This window comes from Cheilinus undulatus, linkage group 15 (assembly GCF_018320785.1).
Source record: "Cheilinus undulatus linkage group 15, ASM1832078v1, whole genome shotgun sequence".
NCBI classification, from domain to species: Eukaryota; Metazoa; Chordata; class Actinopteri; order Labriformes; family Labridae; genus Cheilinus; species Cheilinus undulatus.
The window spans coordinates 31,225,690-31,246,319 of record NC_054879.1 but is presented as its reverse complement, the minus strand read 5'-3'; the positions used below and the strand labels follow the sequence as shown (position 1 = coordinate 31,246,319).

Below are 20,630 nucleotides of genomic sequence, written 5' to 3'. Positions count from 1 at the left end.
TAAAGTTACTGTGTAATGTTACTGTGCAACGTAACTGCGTAAGGTAACAGCTTAAGGTAACAGCTTAATGTAACTGCTTAATGCAACTGTGTACCATAATTGTGTAATGGAACTGCGTAACGTAACAGCGTATCCTAACAGCATAACCTAACTGAGTAACATAACTGTGCAATGTTACTGCGTAACATAACTGCATAACTATCTGCGTAGCATAACTGCGTAACCTTACTGCGTAACAAAACTGCGTAACGTAAATGGGTAATGTAACTGCGTTACATAACTGTGTAACGTAACTGTGTAACGTAACTGTGTAACATAACTGTGTAACGTAACTGTGTTACGTAACTGCATAACATGACTGCGTAACATAATTGTGTAACATAACTGCGTAACGTCATTGCATAATGTAACTGCATAACACATCAATCTAACATAAGAACGTAATGTAAGAACATAATGCAACAATGTAACAATGTAACATAACAACGTAACGTAACAGCTTAACATTGCATTATTTCTTTTGTTTGTAAGGTTTTCCTTTGAGCTTGTAACTCAATGCAACAGTGGACAGAGCTGGAAACAGGGATGAGAGAATGGTGAAAGATGTGGGAAAGTGTGATAGGCTGGACTTGAACCTAGAATTGAAATTACATCGTATCCCATATCATACCGCATTGTATTGTATCACATCACTTCTCATGGTATTGTGTCGTATGATATCATGTTGTTGTACTATTTCGTCTCATATTGTATTGCATTGCATCATGATTTAATGAACCATAAATTTTTGGTTTGTTGTTCTTTATTTGAGCTTATAACAGCAATAGGGCAATGGACAGTCACAAACAGGGATGAGAGAGTCGGGAAAGAAATGTGGGAAAGGAGCCATAGGCTGGACTTGAATCCCAGGCTGTTTGCATATATGGGACTTTACCTAAGTGCTAGGCCATCTGGTCCCTGATTTTGTTTTATCATGACCTATCATATAATTTCGTATTTTTTCATATTGTACCTGATTCCTTAAAAAAAGTAATTTTCTTAGAAGCCTTATTGCAAAAATGTTGATTATTAAAGTTTTACATTTCATCAGATTCCATCTTATCATAAATGACAAATGGGTTATATTTAATAATCAGTATTTTAAATACCATAATACCTTTGAATTCTTTATGTTTAACCCATGTTTATGTTTCTTTTTTATTGTCACTGCTAGTGCGTCTCTTTGTTTTATGTGTGTCTTTCATGTACAAGCTGATCCAGACCAAAGGCTCCTAGAGCAACAAATAATCTTGTGGGAAAGAAACTGAATATTGTTTTTTAGATTCACCTTCATGGAATATTTTATTGATTTTTTAAAACTATTTTTAGAACAACACTTCATTATGACTGACTTGTTTAAAGTAAGCATATTTATTTCAATATTCTTACAGTAATTGATAGGTAATGAAGATGAAATTGGCGAAAATGATTACTAATGTGTGCGGAACTTTAATCCTGCCGCCTCGGTTCCATTCGGGGGACTTTATCGTGGACGGACTGTCAAAATGACATGGTGGTAAACACAGTAAGGTGAGTCTCGGTTTTTGTTTTGTTCTTATTGAATGGCACCGGCTTTACTTTAAGACATTACTTATATGGATTCTTAGCTAAACGATAGTTGTGACCTCAGCGAGGTTTCATATTTTGTATTTTTTTTAAAGTGACATTGTTCAAGGATGGAGAGAGGCTAACGTTAGCTGCTAGTTAACCAGCCCCGTTTCACATCACATTAGCTCAAACAGGCCTGGTTCTGTTAGCCTCTAGACTAGGTTATTCTTAAGAATAAACAATTAATGAAGGTAAATGCAGGGATACGCAGATGATTTTAGGGCATCAGCCTACATTTCATGTTAATGTAGCTAAGCTAGAGGCTGACCGTGGCTTCACCTCTGTGATTGTTTACTGCTGAGATGATGCTGACTCTGTGTTTATGGATTCAGATACAGACAAACACATAGACGCATTAATAACTGCACCGTGGCTTCAGTTTGGGTGTTTTTATTCGTGCAGTGCTGTTAGACTTGTTAAAATAAAGTGGCATCGTTAGGTGTGACGTGAGGTAGAGAATTTTAAACGTGATAACACTGACGAAATATAAAGACAGGTGCTTTATCCATATACATTTCAGTGGTATTTTGGTTGGGTACGATATTTTTTTAAACTTTTTTTTTTACAAAAGCTAAAGAAATCAGAGGCATAAGACAAAAGCCAGCTATCATGGGCTCAAATAACAGAATATAATAGACTATCAAGGGATATAAACATGCTTGATGATGTAAAAATAAAGACAAGATTATAACAGCAAATTAAAAAGTGCATTACACTGCTATTTTTGTGTTTTAGAACTACAGAGATTACTGTGTCATTAGTGTTTAAGAGATTTGGGCTTATTGTACACCTTTAGAGCAATCTTGATGACTCAACCTTTCGGTAGCTTTACTGAAAATGTGTAAGATAATATGATGCTGAGATAAGCTCTCTGTGAGATGGGAAACTCAGGCTGCATCATTCTACAAAAGAGAGTTCCTTGTTTGTGGTATTAGTGTATTCATCTGATTTAGAATTTGTTTTAAAGTCCTTCTTTTAATACAAGATAAAGTATCAGAAAGGGTTTTTGTAAGATCTGTTTTTACAGAAAGAAAATAATGCCTTTTTTATTAACCTTAAAGCCTTGAAATGAAAAAGTTATACTTTTATTCATATTGACAATCAAGGAAGATTATATATAACATTTTTGTGATGAAATAAAATAATCATTTTTATTTAGGAATTGACTTTAGTATCATATATTTGAAAAATAAGGAAGTAGTTGAAAATGATGATGAATTTTATATTGAACAATCTGATAGAAGTTGTAACAGTGCATTAAAAATATTGTGAGAGCTTGGAGTCTGATTGTTGACATTAACATCCACTTAATTCAGCCTAGTGTAAAAATCATAAAGAGAAAATCAGGATGGGTTGGAAAATGAATGTGTATAAGGTGCTCTGGGTTACATATTTTATCTGCATCATGAATTAATGAACGGAGCTGTTTTGAGGTGGCAATTGTAGAGTAAAGCGCCTTTCTAAGGTCTATTGAACAGTCAGTTGTTGAGTAAGATGGAGTAGATTGGGTAGAAAGTTTAAGAAATATAGTTTTTTTATAATGTGAACAGTCTATCTTACAGTCTATCTCTTACCCCCCCCCCCCCCCCCCCCCAATGATTCTGCTATTAGTGGTAATACGATGTGACAGGTGAGTCAACATGAATTCATTGGAAAATTTGTTGACTAATTGTATTTGCAGAGAGGTGACATCATGGTGTTGGTAAATGATCCTGTAGGATGTCCAGAACAGCCGATGCCATGGTAAAGCTGCTGCCACTATGCATCAGACACTGGTTGTACTATAGTTTAAGAAAAAAGATAAGCTGGAGTTTAAAAGATCTTCTTAACAAAACATATTAGTAAAAGCAATTTAAAAATATATGCATACTGCTCACCCTCTGGACTGTTGATGTGATAAGTTGAAGATGCTGACAAAGGAACATCTAGTTAAAGGAATTTTGGGCCCTGAAAGCAGTGATCTCATTCAAATTATGCCAAGGCTGGTCAGGAGATGTGCAAAAACATCTTCTCTGCCAAGACAAGCTCTTAGCGTGGTTCTATGCTCTTGTTTTAAAGAAAGATGTGGTCCAGTTCAGATTAAACTGCTGCTTTCCTACAGCTACATCTGAGCTACCGTGGCAGCAGCCATTGTATATACCGGCAAACCTATGTCGAAGCAGACCAGAAGAAGAGCGAAATTATTGTTTCTGTCATGAAAAGTGTTCAGTGTTGTTTTCTGCCCTTGTTTTGATAGTTCTAACAAAACTGCTGCTATGGCTAAGTACAAGCTAATCAGTCCACTAGCAGCCACTGTATAAAACCACTTACAGTACAACTAACCCTTTCCCCCTGTAACTATTAAGTTACATAGTCATGCCGAAGCAGGTCAGTAGAAGAGCAAAAACAGCTTTCACATCATGAGAAGCTTTTAGTGTTGTTTTTATTCTTTATTTCATGCAGAAATGTGGTCGAGTTCTAGTAAAACTGAGTAATGCCAAAGTTACATCTGAGCTAATCACTCAAAATCTGTGTTGTATTTCAGTCTGGTTTAGGGCTGGGCAATTATGGCAAAAATCAAAATCACGATTAATTGAACTTTTAACATCGTTTACGACTGATGAACGATTATCCCACCCCCACTCTGTTTGTGCTGTATTTGTATAATTTCAAAACAAATAACTGAAAGGAACATGTGATTTATTCACAGTTTCTGGTTATTTTGTTTTGAAAAATTTGAAATTAAAACACACATTAGCTGAAATGATTTTTTTTGTTCCTAAAATCCCCCCTCAAATTTTCCTAGAAAAGTGGAAATGTATTACGTGTATTTCTTCCAAACCAAACAAACTGTTTTTATACTACTGTATAATAAGTAGAAAATACCTCTGCTGCTCACTTTGCACAGTCAGCACCATATTTGAGTTCAAGCGGACTGGATGGGACGGTGTCATGTGACTGCTACTTCTTTTGAGTTTCCGGCAGACTACATGCCTTGCAACACATGGCTGCCTATCACGTGACTACACAGCCAGCAGTGTTTTTTTTAAGGGGTTGGTGCATTCATAGAGAGAAAATTGCAAGGAAAAAAAATGAAATAGTTGACATGGCAGGCTTATGTCGGTTAGAGGCTCTAAAATGTCGGTTTTGATTATTTTTCGATTAATTGCCCAGCGCTGGTCTGGTTGGTATTGGATGTGTTGGTTTCGATACGCATCCCTAGGAATGACATGCACCAAATGTGCTTCAGGAGCAGGATTTGATCCTGCAGTCAGTGCATTGAGGGTCTGTAAATGGGCGCCTGCTCTACCAACTGAGCTAAACTGGTGCCTGAATGTGCCAGTTTATCTAAATGGAACGTTATGTGGTGAAACTGTACAGGTCAGCAGTTTTTAGCATAATGCTGTTGTCTTTTTATTAACGCAACAAAAATGATTGCATATAGGTTTAATAAATTGTCAGATAAAATTCATATGAGCATTAAAATAACAGTGATATATTGGACAACCTCTCACGTGTGAATTCTCAGGGATAAACCGTAAATATTAACCTCATTGGCCCACTTGACTAGAATTGAATCGCAGTGATGTAATGGGGCTTTAAATAATTCATATGTGGAGGAAAGTGAACAAGGCAGAGCTGTGGAGGAGAATAAAATCAATGAGGGTGAGAGCAAGAATGAAAGAGAAAGATCGAGATACAGGGAGAAGAGGAGAGAGAGACAGAGGAGTAGAGGGAATCAGAAGAGACAGGCGGGCAGCTAGATGGATGGGAACCCCACCCAGGCCCCGCTTCCTCTCTGCTTGCCCGTCCACTGATAAGCAGCTGAGGAGGAAGTCGAGTATTATTTCATCTGGACACATGAGGGAGGATGATCAAAAAGCTGAGGTCTTAGTGTGACAAGGACATCACACTTTTGGGGGGTAAGGTAGTTTGGTTCTTAAAGTTGGTACAGCTCTTTATCTCCTTGTGAAGCCTTCTGTTTAAATAGAGAAGTGTTCAGAAACAGTGATTGAGAAGAAATTAATCACTGTTTTCTTACTAACAGCTGTGTTTCCATTCTTTGTATTTCTTCCTCTTTACCATTTCCTCTTTCTCTCTTACAGTGAGCTGCAAAAAGTGTCCGTCAGATGATCTCACAGCCACCTGATGGGGAAAAAGAACATGAATAATAAAGCCGATTTTGACTTGACATCCTCCAACACCTGAATATTTCAGTCCAAGCACAAGGACTTAACTGTTTCTATCTGGCAAAGCCACAGAGTTTGCCACCCAAATTGGCTGGATTCAGGGAGTCCCAGGCTGTTGGAAGTCCTGGAATAAAGCCGCAGCATCTTTCCCCAGAGAGGTATTGTACTTTCCGTTCAGAGCAGGAGGCACAGCATTAAAAAGACAGACTGTAACCCTGGACGAAGGCTGTGTCCTAAGGGGGAGAGCAAGACTCTGCTTCTGTCAGCAGTTTGTGAAGGCTGCGTGCTGCTCGGATCTTCCTGTTTTCTGGACTTACCTAAAAGACATGGATTCAATCAGCTGAGTGCTATTGTATTTCACAGACATGCGGATGCTAACAGGGATTTTGTGCGCATTCTGGAAGATCATTCAGTTGTGAGATTTCTCACTCAGTGGAGAGAGCAGCCATGGAAGGTCTTGCACAGCTTGACATGGTTGGTGATATCAGCCCGGCTCTGGAGGCCACAGAGGACTTTATCCACTGCATGGACGAGATCCACGACCAAGGCCCGAGCAAAGATCAAACAGGAAACCTCCAGTCTTCCAGGCCCCCCAAGCAGCTCCAGGAGGTATCCAATGCACCGTTGGGGAAGCTGAGCTCCAGCGGTGTGTGGGGGCTGCTGGCTGGTGAACAGCCCGAAGTGGGGCCTTTAGGTCTGGCCTGGGCTGACAACTTTAGTGTACTAGGGCTGGGGATGGGCCTGAGGCATGGGAAGAGGAGCCGAGCGAGATCCACCAACGACCTAGCAGCACACACCAAGGAGTGCACAAACAACGCCACCAACTCCTCATCCAACTCAGCATTTAAGAAGGGGCACAACCGATCCAGGTCAGATGTTAACTACAGGCCTTCAGCTTACACGGACAATGGGCTGCCCACCGTGGACTGCAACACTCTGAAGAACATGATCCTCAACCACCAGCAAGAGGGTGAGTTTACATCCACAGAATGAGTACATGTGTGATCAGATTTATGTTAAAGTTTTAAAGAATATTTTAAGTCCACTCTAGAGATTAAGGATCAGTCAGTTTGGACAGTTTTGGACAGTTGTCCAGTCAAAATAGAAGTTTAATTTGTTACGGAGGACTAAAATTATGTAGACCCAATTTTTTGGATGTTCCCTTTGTGGTACATAATGTGGGAATTATTCTTTATCATATTGATTTATTAGGTTGTAATACAACCATATATACACAATAGCCCTTTACATCGAATACTGCTGGATGTTACTGGAGTGGCAGCTGTACTTCTTCAGGTGCCTGGTGCACTTTTCTGAGCCTGATCCAGCTCACTGCGTACTGGTTGTCCAGGATTCAGTGGGTTGGTCCAGAAGTAGGGGCAGGTGTGTGTGTTGTGGAGGGGTCAGCTTGAGACATGTCTTTAGAGAGATGGGGCATTGGCCTGGATGATGGCTATCAGGAGGCTGGATCGTTATAGGACCAAGGTTGACACGGCAACACGCAGAACAAGCATATCATCACTCTAGGGCCATGACCTCCTATCTCCGAAACCACTACTTTTCAGGAAATTAAAATAACACTGTACTTTTCCACATTATTTAAGACTGAATTGTCTTTGTCAGCATTATTCTCGACACGTTCGTTTAGTTGTAAACCATAAAACCCGCTGACAGATGTGAAGGGTGACCACTAGCACTGATTTATAAAAAAAAAAAATGAAACTGTCAAAAATGGAGGCCCACTACTCACCATATGCTCTCATACCTGACCTGGTGGACAAGGCAGGACAGAGATCAATGAAAGCATGCTTTTTAACTACTGGCAGATTTTTGCAGATAACATCAGTTAACAGGGTGGTTTTGGATGAATGCAGTCTACATTACCAAACTAGTACATGTGAAGGCATTTAAGACCACTGTTGTTTGCAGTGTGAGCCAGGCCTGCCCACAGAGTTGGCTGGGCCCTGGCAAAACCCAGAGAATGGACCATCCACAGTTGTAATTTATTGATGGTAGCAGTTTACATGTGTTGGATTAGTAGCATTGACGCCAGCATCCTGGCTTGCAGTTAGTTTATTTTGTAGTTAAAAAGTTTGTCAAACTATTATTGGGTTCTGAGGTTGAAACATTTATTTCTGCCAATTTTTAACATCTTTCAACCACTTTTTCCACCCTTTTTGCCAGTATTGTTTGCTGCTTTCAACCGATATTTGCCCCTTTTTGCCGATTGTTGCCTCTGTTGGCCTTTTTGCCATGTGTTACACCCATTTTAGCCAATTTGAACCAATTTGAACCCAATTTCACTGTTTGTTATGCATGTATTTGCCACGTGTTTGCAACTTTCCTATTATTTTTTTGCCTGTGTTAACCCGTTTTGCTTCTTTTAACCCAATTTCTCAAATTTCCCCATATTGTTGCCTCAGTTTACCCATTTTTGCAGCTATTTTTGCCAGTTTTAACCCATTTTTGCCATAATCAACCTCCTTTCACCATTTTTTCCCAATTAAAATGCATTTCACTGTTTGTTATGTGCATTTTCCCCACTTTACCACTTTTTTTTTTCAACTTTCTTACTATTTCTTTTTGCCTCTGTTAACCCGTTTTCCACTGTTCCACCAATATATTAATTCTCCCTGATGCATGTATATTAGGGAAAAGATTATTGTCCAGTTAGATATCCTAATCAAGCTATAACCATAGCTTAACTTAACTTTGCTTGTAAAACTGTCTGTGTGAGCAGCAGGGCTTCTTTGCTCCCTCATGTGGTGTTAGGTTCCAAAAGTAAGAGAGAGGAGTTCATTCAAAAAAGTATAATATTTGTTGGGCCTTCAGATGACACACAAGCAAGCTGCATAAGAGGAAAGAGTGCTCAGACTGGAGCTGTAAACACAGAACTAAGAACAACAAAACCCAGAGGGATTTTGACTTTAAGAAAGTGATTATTTCAAAGCATATTTATAAAGAATATATTTCAGGATCTTGCATACTAAGCCTTTAACATAAGTGAGAAAATATAAGTGGGGGAACTGACCCTTTAATCATATTAGATTTGCCTAATTGGACTTTAATAAACCTGATGGCATCTTCCATTGACCATCTCATTAAACAGCTCAGACTCCACCTTGAGAAACATCCACACCTCCTCCTCCACTCTGATTGACTTTCCGTTATCCGGAAAGCTCTCTGAGTCTGAGAGCGTCTGAGAACCGAAGTCCTGCACTGTTTGTTCTGCAGAACGGGGCGTCTGCTCTACTTATGTTGAAGCATCCTCCGAGAAAGCAATAATGACAGAAGATGATGATAACTTGAAATGACACAGCTGTGCTATGACAGTCAGTATTCAGACACACGGCCCTCTCTATCACACATACACACCATTTGTTTGTGTGTTTTGGCCATCTGAAGGCCTAAGGAGATCCTGAGGGATCCTGAGGGATAATAGCCTGTAATCCTGTCAGCAAATGGACTCAAATGAGGCGAGAGAAGAGGCAACCCAATTACCCGGCCCCTGATACTGGCAGGATTATTTAGTATTAGCATATGTGTGAAAAGGCATCAGGCTATTTAGTTTGGCTCTGTGTGTATTGAAAGGAGAGAAGTAGGAAAGGGACGGTAATAAGCAGAATGCAGAGTGATTTAGTTCAGCCTCGCTCTGTCTCTTCATTCACATTAAAAAAAAAAAAAAGAAGAAATGGCCTGTTTGCCTTTCCATTAGAGACAGCTGGGGATGTTTAGATGGTAAATGGATGAGATGATCATTATTACAGCACAATATATGTCTATGTATAGGAACAAACAGACTGTATGTATGGCTTTCACTGAAGCTTTATTGGGTTTAATAATGTCAGCCACTGCAGAGGTTGCATTTATCCGTTATGTGTGATTCTTAAAAATAATAGGTTGCATATTCTGTTGAAAGCATTCCTCAAAGTCTTCTGATCATTAGACGTTAAGGATATAGCTTAAAGGTCACCTCTCCCACCCGTTTGCCTGTGGTGAATTTTCCCTCCAGTTCTCACACATCAACTTCATGAGGAAAATATAGTAGGAGGCTGGCAGGAAAGAGTCTGGGTGGAAAATGTGTCTCTTTGGGTTCACACAACCAGGTCACCCAGAGAAATCTGGGTGAGCTTTGTAAAAGTATTCACCCCCTTGGATGTTTTTTTTATCAATCTCGGTCGATAAAATTTGAGATTTTTGACCAGAAAAAACAAAAAAACAAAAACAACTCTTTATTGTCAAAGTCAAAACCGATTTCTACAAAGTAATGTCAAGTAAATAAAAATATGTAATGTAAAATATGTGACTGCATAAATATTCACCCTCTTCAAGTCAGTATTTAGTAGATACAGCTTTGGCTGCAATCACAGCACTGAGTCTGTGTGGATAGGTCTAAGTCAGGTTTGCACAGCTGGACATTGCAATTTCAATCCATTCCTCTTTCCAAAACTGCCCCAGCTCTGTCAGGTCAACCTTGCAAAGCTCCCGCCTGAACTGTTTGGGCCCGGTTAGAAAGTGACAGGACCAATCAGCGACGAGGGGCAGTACTTTCAGGCGCAGTGGAGTTGTGATGTAAGCAAGCAGCAACAAGAGGCTGGTGCGATTATGGCGGAAGAGATTAGCGTGGATGCTGCTAAAACACCAGTTTTATCAGAACTTAACAACATTTCTTCATTAAACTAAGAATAAAGAACAGCAGTGAGTTGTTTTCAAAAATGACAATAGTCGTGTACTGACATATCTATAGTTGCCATGGTTTGCGTTATTCCTCGGTAACTGCGCACACACACCTTGGTCGCAGCTACGTCACGTGTTTTGTTGCTCTGATTGGCCCGTAAAGATGTGACAGACAGAACGTTCATCCAATCTCACTTTTGTCAAAGCCTCTGCCCTTTCCCAAATGCTTGGTATGTCAGGTTACTGTCAGGTTGCACAGATGTGAACATTCCTTTCCAATTCCAGCCACAAATTATCTATAGGACTGAGGTCTGTGATTTGACGTGGCCACTCCAGAACATTCACCTTGTTGTCCTTAAACCATTCCTACAGTCATGGACGAAAGTATTGGCACCCCTGGGATTATTCCAGAAAATACACCATTTCTCCCAGAAATTGTTGCAATTACAAATGTTTTTGGTATACAAATGTGTGTTTCATTTATGTGTGTTGGAACAACACAGAAACAGAGGAAAAAAGCTAAAATTGACATAATTTTACACAAAACTCAAAAATGGGCCGGACAACATAGTTGGCACTCTCAACTTAATATTTGGTTGCAAACCCTTGGGAAAAAATAACTGCAACCAATCGCATCCTATAACCATCACAGAAGAAAGTTAAGAGGTAAATGTTTGCTTAAAGGATCTGTGGTTTTATGTAAACATTTTTTGCTAAATGTCCTCAAAAGTTAACTTTTCCTCGTCAATGGCGTTGTTGACCCACTGACCTCTTGGTGACCCTTTGCTGTAGCTGCAGGTTGAGACGTAATGTTGATATAGTGGTGATTTACGATCGGGAGTCCGTGCATTGTGTTGTATTTTGAAAGAACCAGATATTCTATGCTTGTGACTTCCTGTTTGGAGCTTTCTGATCGACGGGCATTGACGGGGTTTGGCAGCAGCTGGCACTGAGAATAGACCTGCAGTGTATCGTGAATGAAGCAGAGCGGAGTGGTGCTCCAGGGATGCGCCAGTGCTGGACTAGAGCGCAGGCTGTGGAACTGCTCCGCAGTGTGATTTGTCCGCTGATTGCAGCGTGGTTGCTGTATGTGGAAATTGGAGGTCAGGCAGCTGTGATATCAAAGCACAAAAAATGATCAGCCCATCTCACTCATAGATGATCAGCTGCAAGAAACCTGATCAGAGCATTGCTATTCTGAAAGAAAAAATAGTGAATAAATATGATATTTCTAAAGTAGACATAAGGAATGATGGAGCACAGAGAGAAATGGCTTCACAAAGAGACTTTGTAGCAAAAATCAGCTCTGACCTGTGGGACCTCTTAGCTTCAGGTGCTGTATTTGAATTAGTAATAACTTACTAGAGTATTGTGCAAAAGGAAACATAATAAATGTAGTGTTGGTTGAAACCCAGAGGCATAAATAAATAAACCCATATCCAACAATGCATTTAGAAAAAGCCTTCAGCCATATTGCTCCCCAACTCCTTCTCTCAGTTTGACCACTGGAGTCTCTTTGGTTCATGTTTATTATCTGCAAATAGCTGACAGCCATGGCTTCCAGACAGACATTGTGAATATTTGCTGTCTGCGTGTGTCTGTGTGTACACAATATGAGCACAAACATTTAAATGAAGTCTCATTTCAGATGGTCCCCCAAAGCAGCTCCAGTTGTTTGTCTTATTTTCTTTGTCTCTTATAATGACAGTGAAACTCAGCGGAAATCCTCTTTGATTTTATAATTCAAGGCTGCTTCTTCATCATAGTTTGTGCTTCAGATGGGCAACATTTGCTGACATGACTTGCATGTATGCTTAACCTTTAGTCATGATTCTGTTTAATTATTTCTGTGCAGAATAGGCCTAATGCTAGCTGCTCTTCACATACTAGACATGTTGGAATAAAGTTTATGTTAACATGAGAAGAAGACTGAAAAGTGACTGAATTTGAATTCATAATGATATCAATCATTTAATCCTAAACCTCTGCCTCTCCTGCTCTGAAACAGAGACAAGCAGCTTCTCTCTGAGACCAAGGGTGCAGGCTATTCGACGGACTGGTCGTCTCAGTGTCACTTGAGCCCAACGCAGCAGGAGCAAACATCTTTACTGACTAAAAATGTGTTCAAACCAATACCTGGCATGTTTTTAGTCATAGAAGAAATAGGCCCTGACCCTAACCCAAACCCTAAGGAAGGGTGCCAAAAAAGTGGGACTGTACTGGTCAGTTATTTGGTACCCTTTTCTGGTGGAAACAACCTATTTTATATGAAGGCTTTATATAAAATAGGTTGATTTACATTCAGTCAACACAACAACAGCATCCTAGAGCAGATACTGCTACCTCATTTTCATGATTTTGAATCTTAATTCTTCTTCTTTACAGAACCTAAACTCGTGGGTTTTTATTCATCTGAGAGTATCTGATAACTAGCTTTTGCCTCATGTGAGAGTATCAGGATGCTGTGAAAGCCTGGCCACTTTAGGCCTCCATCCATGAGAGTAAAACGTATGCATGTGGTATAAGAAAGCATTGCTGGTTAAATAATGATGAATTATTATTTAATTAAATGGTTTGTTATTATTAGATATTTGTTTATTATTTATTACATCATAAAAAAACTACATCTATAGTTTTACTTTACCATCTATTGTCTTCTTTGAAAATGTTGGCCTTACTAATGAATGGTGTAACTGTGTTTGGTAGGTACACTTTGCTAACTAGGAACTTGCTGCTGTCTATTATAATGTAAAACAGAACATGGCGCTGTTATTTGCTTTCTTGTTGAAGGCTGAAGGTGAGGTTATTGAGTCTTGATTGACTGGAGGGCAGCGGTCCTGGATGGTTTGTTTGCAGAGAACAGTGTTAATTCTGCCTGGCGGCTTGTATGTGTGTTTATCAGACTAATATAGAGCGTGATGTCAAAACCGACCAGGTGGAGATGAAGGCTAATTGAAGAGAGCAGTTTTCCTCCCCACAATGCCTCGTTCTCATCTCGACCCTCCCAAGCGTGAACACTGCCAATCAGCCTGACTTATTTCCGACTAAACTTATTTGCATATTCATTTGTTCCTTTTAGCAAAAGGTTTGTTAACATGCAAAGTCCGAGACCCAGAGTGACACTGTGTCAGCTGCTGTTTTGATAAGATTGATGAGGCTCTTGACTCTCCACCGTCCAGTTAACAGAGGCTATGAGAGATTTTCTTTTCCCTCCTAGAGTAATTCAGCATGTTTAAGAAACAAAATGCAATACTTGTTCATTAGACTGCGTCTGCTCAGGTTTATAATTTAATCAGAATTTGTGATTGGTTCAGGCGGGGCTGGAAAAGTGATTGTTGTTGTTTTTAAGTAAACCTGTCTACACATTAAAAGACCTTAAACCTGGCTAAATTAGGTTGAAAATTGTTTTTCTTCCTTTTTAAAGCCATATTTGTGCTTACACACCAGCAGTAGCCTGGATGGGAAGCAATATGTTTTCAGGTTGTCTGTCAGTCCGTTTGAGTCATTGTAGTGAGTGTTACACCTCTAGAACACTTTGAGGGAATTTTTACAGTTTTTAAAGATGTATTTTTGGGCTTTTTATGCCTTTACTCATCGAGGAGGACAGTAGATAGCGGCAGAAACAGGGATGAGAGAGTTGGGCAATGTAGCCACAGGCCAGATTTGGCCCATGTGCCCGCGCACATGGGCCACGCCTTAAACCACTAGGCCATCTGCACCCCTTCTACAATTTTGTCTACCCTGACTCAGATGAACAGATTTGATTTTAAAGATCAATGGTCAAGGGCATTTAGAGTCTTTTAAAATCTAATTTTTAAATTTTAATTGGGCTGCACTTATTTTTTCTTTGTTTTGGGATTGACAACATGGTGGTGTTTTAAAGGCTGAACTATATCTGACATACACTTTTTATTCCTGAAGAGAAACAATAATGCATTAGTGAAATTCTTCATGTGTTAAACCATTTATTTAAATTTCTAGGAGGAAAAGAGCCTTCAGACTCTTATGCAGTTTGGAAAGGAGAGCATGACATCCGAAGTCAGTTCAGGTGCATCACGAATACTGCCATTACCTAAAAAATTAAAGGGATAATGCTGTGTTTTTGAAGTGGGATTGCATGAGGAACTTCTGTGTTTTACTCACAGGAGATGCCATCAGCAGGGCCATTTTACTGACCAGATTATCTTTATGGATATCTATCTTGGGCTCTATACACATGCTGCAGCCTTAAGACAAGATTCAACAACATACACCTTCCCTTTATCAAACAATCAAACTTAATTATAGGCTTAAAAATACTTGTCAACTCAGCAGATATGAAACAAGACATAAATGAAAATTTATTTTGATATTTAGTTCTTTATTTCTTAACATGCACAACTGAGCAATTAATGGAGTTTCAGTTTTAATTTAGGGTTTTATTTCTGAGATCACATAAACAAGATATTCATGATTTAACAATTACTGCGCCACATGTGTCATGCTCATTTTGTCCATAGGTTTTGTCGTGTGGTAAATATTTTAGTGTTTTTTATATCTTGGCTGTGAAAGTAAATCTTTTTGTTTATTCGTTGTTATTTTAAATCAATATTCTTATGAGGGATGCACGGTATTATTGGTTGAATGTCTTTATGGGCAGATAATAGCTTGAAAAGTGAACTATTGGTATCAGAAGATATGAAAATTTCTGCCATTACACAACAGATCTTTTTGCCATCAAAATCTGACAATATTGACTTTAAAAATTGTCCTTATTAACAAATAAGTTTGTGAGTTTTAGGCTGGACCAACAGAACTGCTTCACCTGGAGTCATTTTCTTTATTCATCGTGATTCTTTACCCTCTAAAGTGTGTTTTCAAGACTTGCATTTTTTAATTTGTTCATCCACCATCTTTGAAATGTGTTTTAAGGACTGAAGTTTTAGGTCTGAACTACATCTAAGTATTGATATTGGTTAAAATAATTTAGAAAATATCAGCACTTTTGATATGTCTACAGTCCAAATTGTGCATCCCTTATTTCTAAAAATGTGAGTTTTATTTCACTCATTTATTTTTCATTTATTGCTTTTTTCCAAATTGTTAAGCCTAATTGAGCATGGTAACGGAATGAGACACAGATTCCATTGAATCAGTGAGTAATCCTGTAGTCAGGATCTCGGTATCAAATTGAATAATTGTGATTGTTTTTTTTTTCCCTAATTAAGCAGCCCTAACATGCTCATTGTTGTTGACTTTTGTGCAGTTAATTATGGTCCTGTTATGGATCGTTTGAACCAGGATGTCTTCTTCCTGGCCTCCTCCAGCTTGTCTTCAATCCTGCTCTCCAGCTCGTCCATCCTGTTAGCCATCTCTCTCTCTCTCCTTCACTGTCCACTCTTTCTTCTTCTCCTCCTGGCTTTTCTGGAGGAGATGTGGTGAAGGCAGCATCTGTCCTCTTGCCATTGTTTTTGCTGGTCTTGCAACCCCTCCTCTACTTTCTTTTTGGCAGCTGTGATCTCCGTGTTTATCTGTCCCAACTGATTGAGTTGGGCCATGGAGGAGAATCATGCAGGAATCATGTTTGTAAACTTTTTTTTTTTTTTTTTTTTTTAAGTCATAGCTCTCTGCTCCTGCTGCAGCCCCACACTAAGGTTGAGGATGCTGCTCTTTAATGACCTCATCGTGTGTTGGAGCTCATGTTCTTCTTCCTCGTCTTCTTCAACAGACTGACAGCGGACAGTGCTCCAGTGATGAGCTTCCTGCAGCTGCACAATCAGTTCTTCCATTTCTTCTGCTGGAAGGGACTGATCTGCTGACCTCTGTGGAGGAAAGACGCTCTGCTGGTTGAATCTTTGCTGAGCCTCCATTTCTAAATTCTCCATGGAGAAGGTCAGAGTGAGCCTTCTCCAGCTGAAGACTTAGCTCTGCAGCTTTCTGTTCTGCAGCAACATACTGGCAGTGATTGACATGCTGCATACGTTGAGCATAATCCAGCTGTTATCTCAAGAGAGCGTTTTCTCTCATGAGCTGGGAAACTTGGTCCTCCTGAACTGAAGAAACAGATGTGTGACCTGCCTCCCTGTTTCTCCTCCTCTTTTGGTCTGGGATACTTTTAGCTTTTCTTGTTGAAAATTTTCAAACAGATGTAAAGGTTGTGGAAAAGTTTCTAATTCACAGTGCTGGCTGATAAAGTGATTTTAAAGCTCTGAGAGAGTCTACTTGCTTTTATACCATACGGTGCATTCCTCTGATGGTCCTTACGAAGCCCCACCCACTTCACCCAGTGGCTTGGAGGCTTTGGAGACTAAAAGTATTCTGTAATGTCAGAGAAGTCCAGCATGAATTCCAAAAAAGTTGGGACACCATGTGTAATGTAAATGAAAACAAAATGCAAGGCTTTATAAATGTCATAAACTTGTATATTATTACCTCTGCCAAGGAGGTTATGTAATCAGGTGGGTTTGTTTGTTCATTTGTTAGTATGTTAGCAACATAACTCAAAGTCATGGATGGATTTTGATGAAATTTTCAGGACATGTCAGAAATGGCATAAGGAAGAACTGATTAGATTTTGGGACTGATCCGGATCACCGTCTGGATCCAGGAATTTTTTAAAGGATTCTGTACTATTGGGAGACAGGGATGCGCTTTTACCACTTTACACCAGGAGATGGTGGACATGAGTAACTTATCCAAAGTTTTGGAGTTTATAGAGTTTGACAGATGCACGCCCGGTCCAGGAGACGAGTGGAAGCATAACAGAGAGAAAGACAGGGAATTGTAGCGAGAGTACTCACAATGCTGGGAGGAATAAAGGAATATTCACCCTCTGCCATGACTTTCACGTGTAGCGAAGCCAGTGCTTTGCCTCCCTGTGTCTCCACCCCACCGGGGAGGGAGTAATTGGCAAATTAGATTTTGGGAGTGATCCGGATCACCGTCTAGATCCAGGAATGTTTTTAAAGGATTCTTCACTACTGGGAGATAGGGCTGATGGCGAAGGTCTGCGCTCTCTGAGTGCTTTTGTAGTTCAAAATAGAACATAAAAAATCTGATGCAAGGAAAGGGGAGCAAAGACTTGCCTGTTTACTTATCAATAAAAGTCCAAGCCGTGGTAGCCCAAATCATCACTGACTGTGGAAACTTCACACTGGACTTCAAGCAATGTGGATTCTGTGCCTCTCCACTCCTCCTCCAGACTCTAGACACCTAGAAGAGTGGAGAGGCACAGAATCCATGTTGCTTGAAGTCCAGTGTGAAGTTTCCACAGTCAGTGATGATTTGGGCTGCCATGGCATCTGCTGGTGTTGGTCCACTGTGTTTTCTGAAGTCCACAGTCAACGCAGCCATCTACCAGGAAATGTTAGAGCACTTCATGCTTCCTTCTGCTGACAAGCTTTATGGAGATGCTGATTTTATTTTCCAGCAGGACTTGGCACCTGCCCACACTGCCAAAGGTACCAAAAGCTGCTTCAATGACTATGGTGTTACTGTGCTTGACTGGTCAGCAAACTGGCCTGACCTGAACCCCATAGAGAATCTATGGGTTATTGTCAAGAGGAAGATAAGAGACACCAAACCCAACAATGCAGATGACCTGAAGGGCGCTATCAAAGCAACCTAGGCTTCCGTTACACCTGAGCAGTGCCACAGGCTGATTGCCTCCACGCCACACCACATTGTTGCAGTAATTCATGCAAAAGGAGGCTCAACTGAGTATTGAAGGCATAGAAATCAACATACATTTCAGAAGCCTGACATTTTTGTTTAAGATATCCTTTTTTTATTGATCTTATGTAATATTCAAATTTTTTGAGACTCTGAATTTTGAGCTCTCTTATCTGTAAGCCATAATCACCAATATTTCAAGATATAAAGGCTTGAAATATTTCACTCTATGTGTAACAAGTCTATATAATATATGGGTTTCACTTTCAGAAAAGAGTGACAAAAAATATTTAACTTTTTCATGATATTCTAATTTTTTGAGATGCATCAGTAGGTGCAACAAGCTGCAGTTCCACAACTGTCCACTTGAGGTGTGCTCGATGTGCCACAACCTGGGGCTGCATACTGGACAAATGTTGACGTGTGTCACTTGCCAGCCAAGGTCAAGCTCAACAGCATTTCTTTTGTCCGAGCCTTTTCACACTTGCTACTATGGCCAGAGACTGCTGGCGGTTTTTGGGCCCTTGGGACAGCAACAGTATGACCAGGGCCTAAGCCAACCCTACCCATCTGGATGGTACCCAGGCTGTGCTTACTGGCCACATCCACCCCTTACTCTGCCCTAAAGGTGTGGACTTATTATTTTATTTTTATTTTTTCAGTTAATTATTTTCCCATTCTCCTAGTAATATTCAGAGACATCGAGAGCATGACCACGGTTGTGTCAATCCTACTTCCAGCCTGATGGTTCCCTCACCATATCTACACACTACTGCAGCCTTGGTTTTTGGCCCAAACATGCCTAAAAGCTCTGCACAGTAGTAATGTATACTTTGGAATAAACGGACAGTTCACTAGTATGGACTTGCTGTTTTTAGTACATTGTTTTGCCATGGTTTGACAGCATTTCTCATAACAGCTGACTTATTTTTTTCTTTTTCTGAGTCAGCTCTCTCCCCAATCAAGGAGAAATCGCATCATAATCACAGAACAAGAAAGGAAATAAGTGATAGTAAAAACAAACCTGAATAGCTAAAACTGAAGAGAAAAAGCTGAAAAAGAGAGAGGGTGTGCCTCAAGCCTTCAGATATAGAAAGTGGAACAGTTTGCCCAGTGGCCTCCTTAACAATAGTGTGCTTCCTGCTGTGGTGACAAGAAATATTCTCAGAGGAGAACTCAAGCATGGCTATCTCTTACCAAAATACCAAAGCTGTGCAAGCCTCTGATAAGACACAAGTTAAATTATGTAGGAAACTTGCCCATCTAGATCTAAGCCTCTAAAATCAACAAAGGAGTGCAGATTCAAGGCAACTGGGGAAACGGTTGTATAAATGGAGGAAAAACAGTTGCAGTTTATTGAATCAAGCCTGAAATGCTGTCACAAGTTAGTGTACAGAAATGTTGAAAGTTATCTCTATCTGTTGTCAGTTTGGATTTACAGCAGCGAGGAGATCCGGTCATGACAAAAGCATAAAAATAATTCCTCCCACCATCTCTACAGAATGACGGACTCTCATATTGATCTGTATTTTCTACACAAAGCTCCTTAAAAACAAAGCTAAATACATCTAATAGAGTGCTACTGGTTTCTCATTGGCTTGTTGCCCCTCCAGACGCATGCTCCAATATTAACTGGTTAGGCACTGATTATTTTTAGCATTTGGATCAATGGTTTAAAATTGGATTATGGTTCAGGGGTGGTTTTAGAGAGGCCGGTCTGGAAACTGTAATCCAAACACGCTCTGCACTCACTCTGGGGTCTCTCACAACAACAAGGCTTAAGGATTCAGGAAAAGAAGAGGTTGAAAAGATAGAGCCAAAAATAAGTGAGTTGCAGGAGTTTTCCCTCCACTAGCATTGTTAAAGTAAGAGATTTTTTTATTTGCCACTACCAGACATAGAGGGTTCATTTATCTGCTGTTCTTGTCAGAGAATATTAGACATAAATGCAGGTCCATTATCAAAAGATGATAGGTTTCTGAAAACGTCAAATTTTTCATTTGCAGTTTACAAGATGTAAGCAGAAATGTATTATCAATTTTCTCCAATTACACATGACTCTAAATAAATACAGGCCATCCCACGATCAAAAAAGTGTGATTGATGGATAATGGTTTCCATTTATGATGTGAGCTCCGCCCACAGAAAACTCCCTGGGGTCCTCTAGTAAAACATTTTCAAGGAGTATGTTAGCATATATTTATATTATATATATTTAAATGATGCTTTTACATAAACTATTATATTCTCTATTCTGTCACTTGTGTAATTTGGTTCTTTAAGGACTAAAATCTGCTCATCTTTCTTCTTTTCAATTATCTTCTCCACACACAAACATTCTAAAACAGGTTTGTCCAAATTCTTTTCTTCTGAGGGCCACCTACAGTTATGGTGGGGCCACTTTCGTGTATCTCACCTTGAGGACATTAAAGTAAGTCAAACCATTTTAATGTAGGTTAATAGAAGGTTAGTAAATGGGTATGCTTA

The 20,630-nt window shown here is 39.7% G+C and overlaps 1 protein-coding gene across 2 annotated transcripts in view; it reads left to right on the top strand.

Moving 5' to 3' along the window:
• Positions 1-1,513: 1,513 nt before the first annotated feature.
• The window catches only part of plekhm3 (pleckstrin homology domain containing, family M, member 3), a 62,523-nt gene continuing 43,406 nt past the window's right edge, over positions 1,514-20,630 (top strand). For both annotated transcript variants that reach the window (XM_041807035.1, XM_041807036.1), the window contains exons 1-2: positions 1,514-1,569; positions 5,733-6,786. In XM_041807035.1, the coding sequence (XP_041662969.1) occupies positions 6,264-6,786 (523 nt within the window). In that variant the 5' untranslated portion in view covers positions 1,514-1,569; positions 5,733-6,263. The remainder of the gene's footprint in view (positions 1,570-5,732; positions 6,787-20,630) is intronic.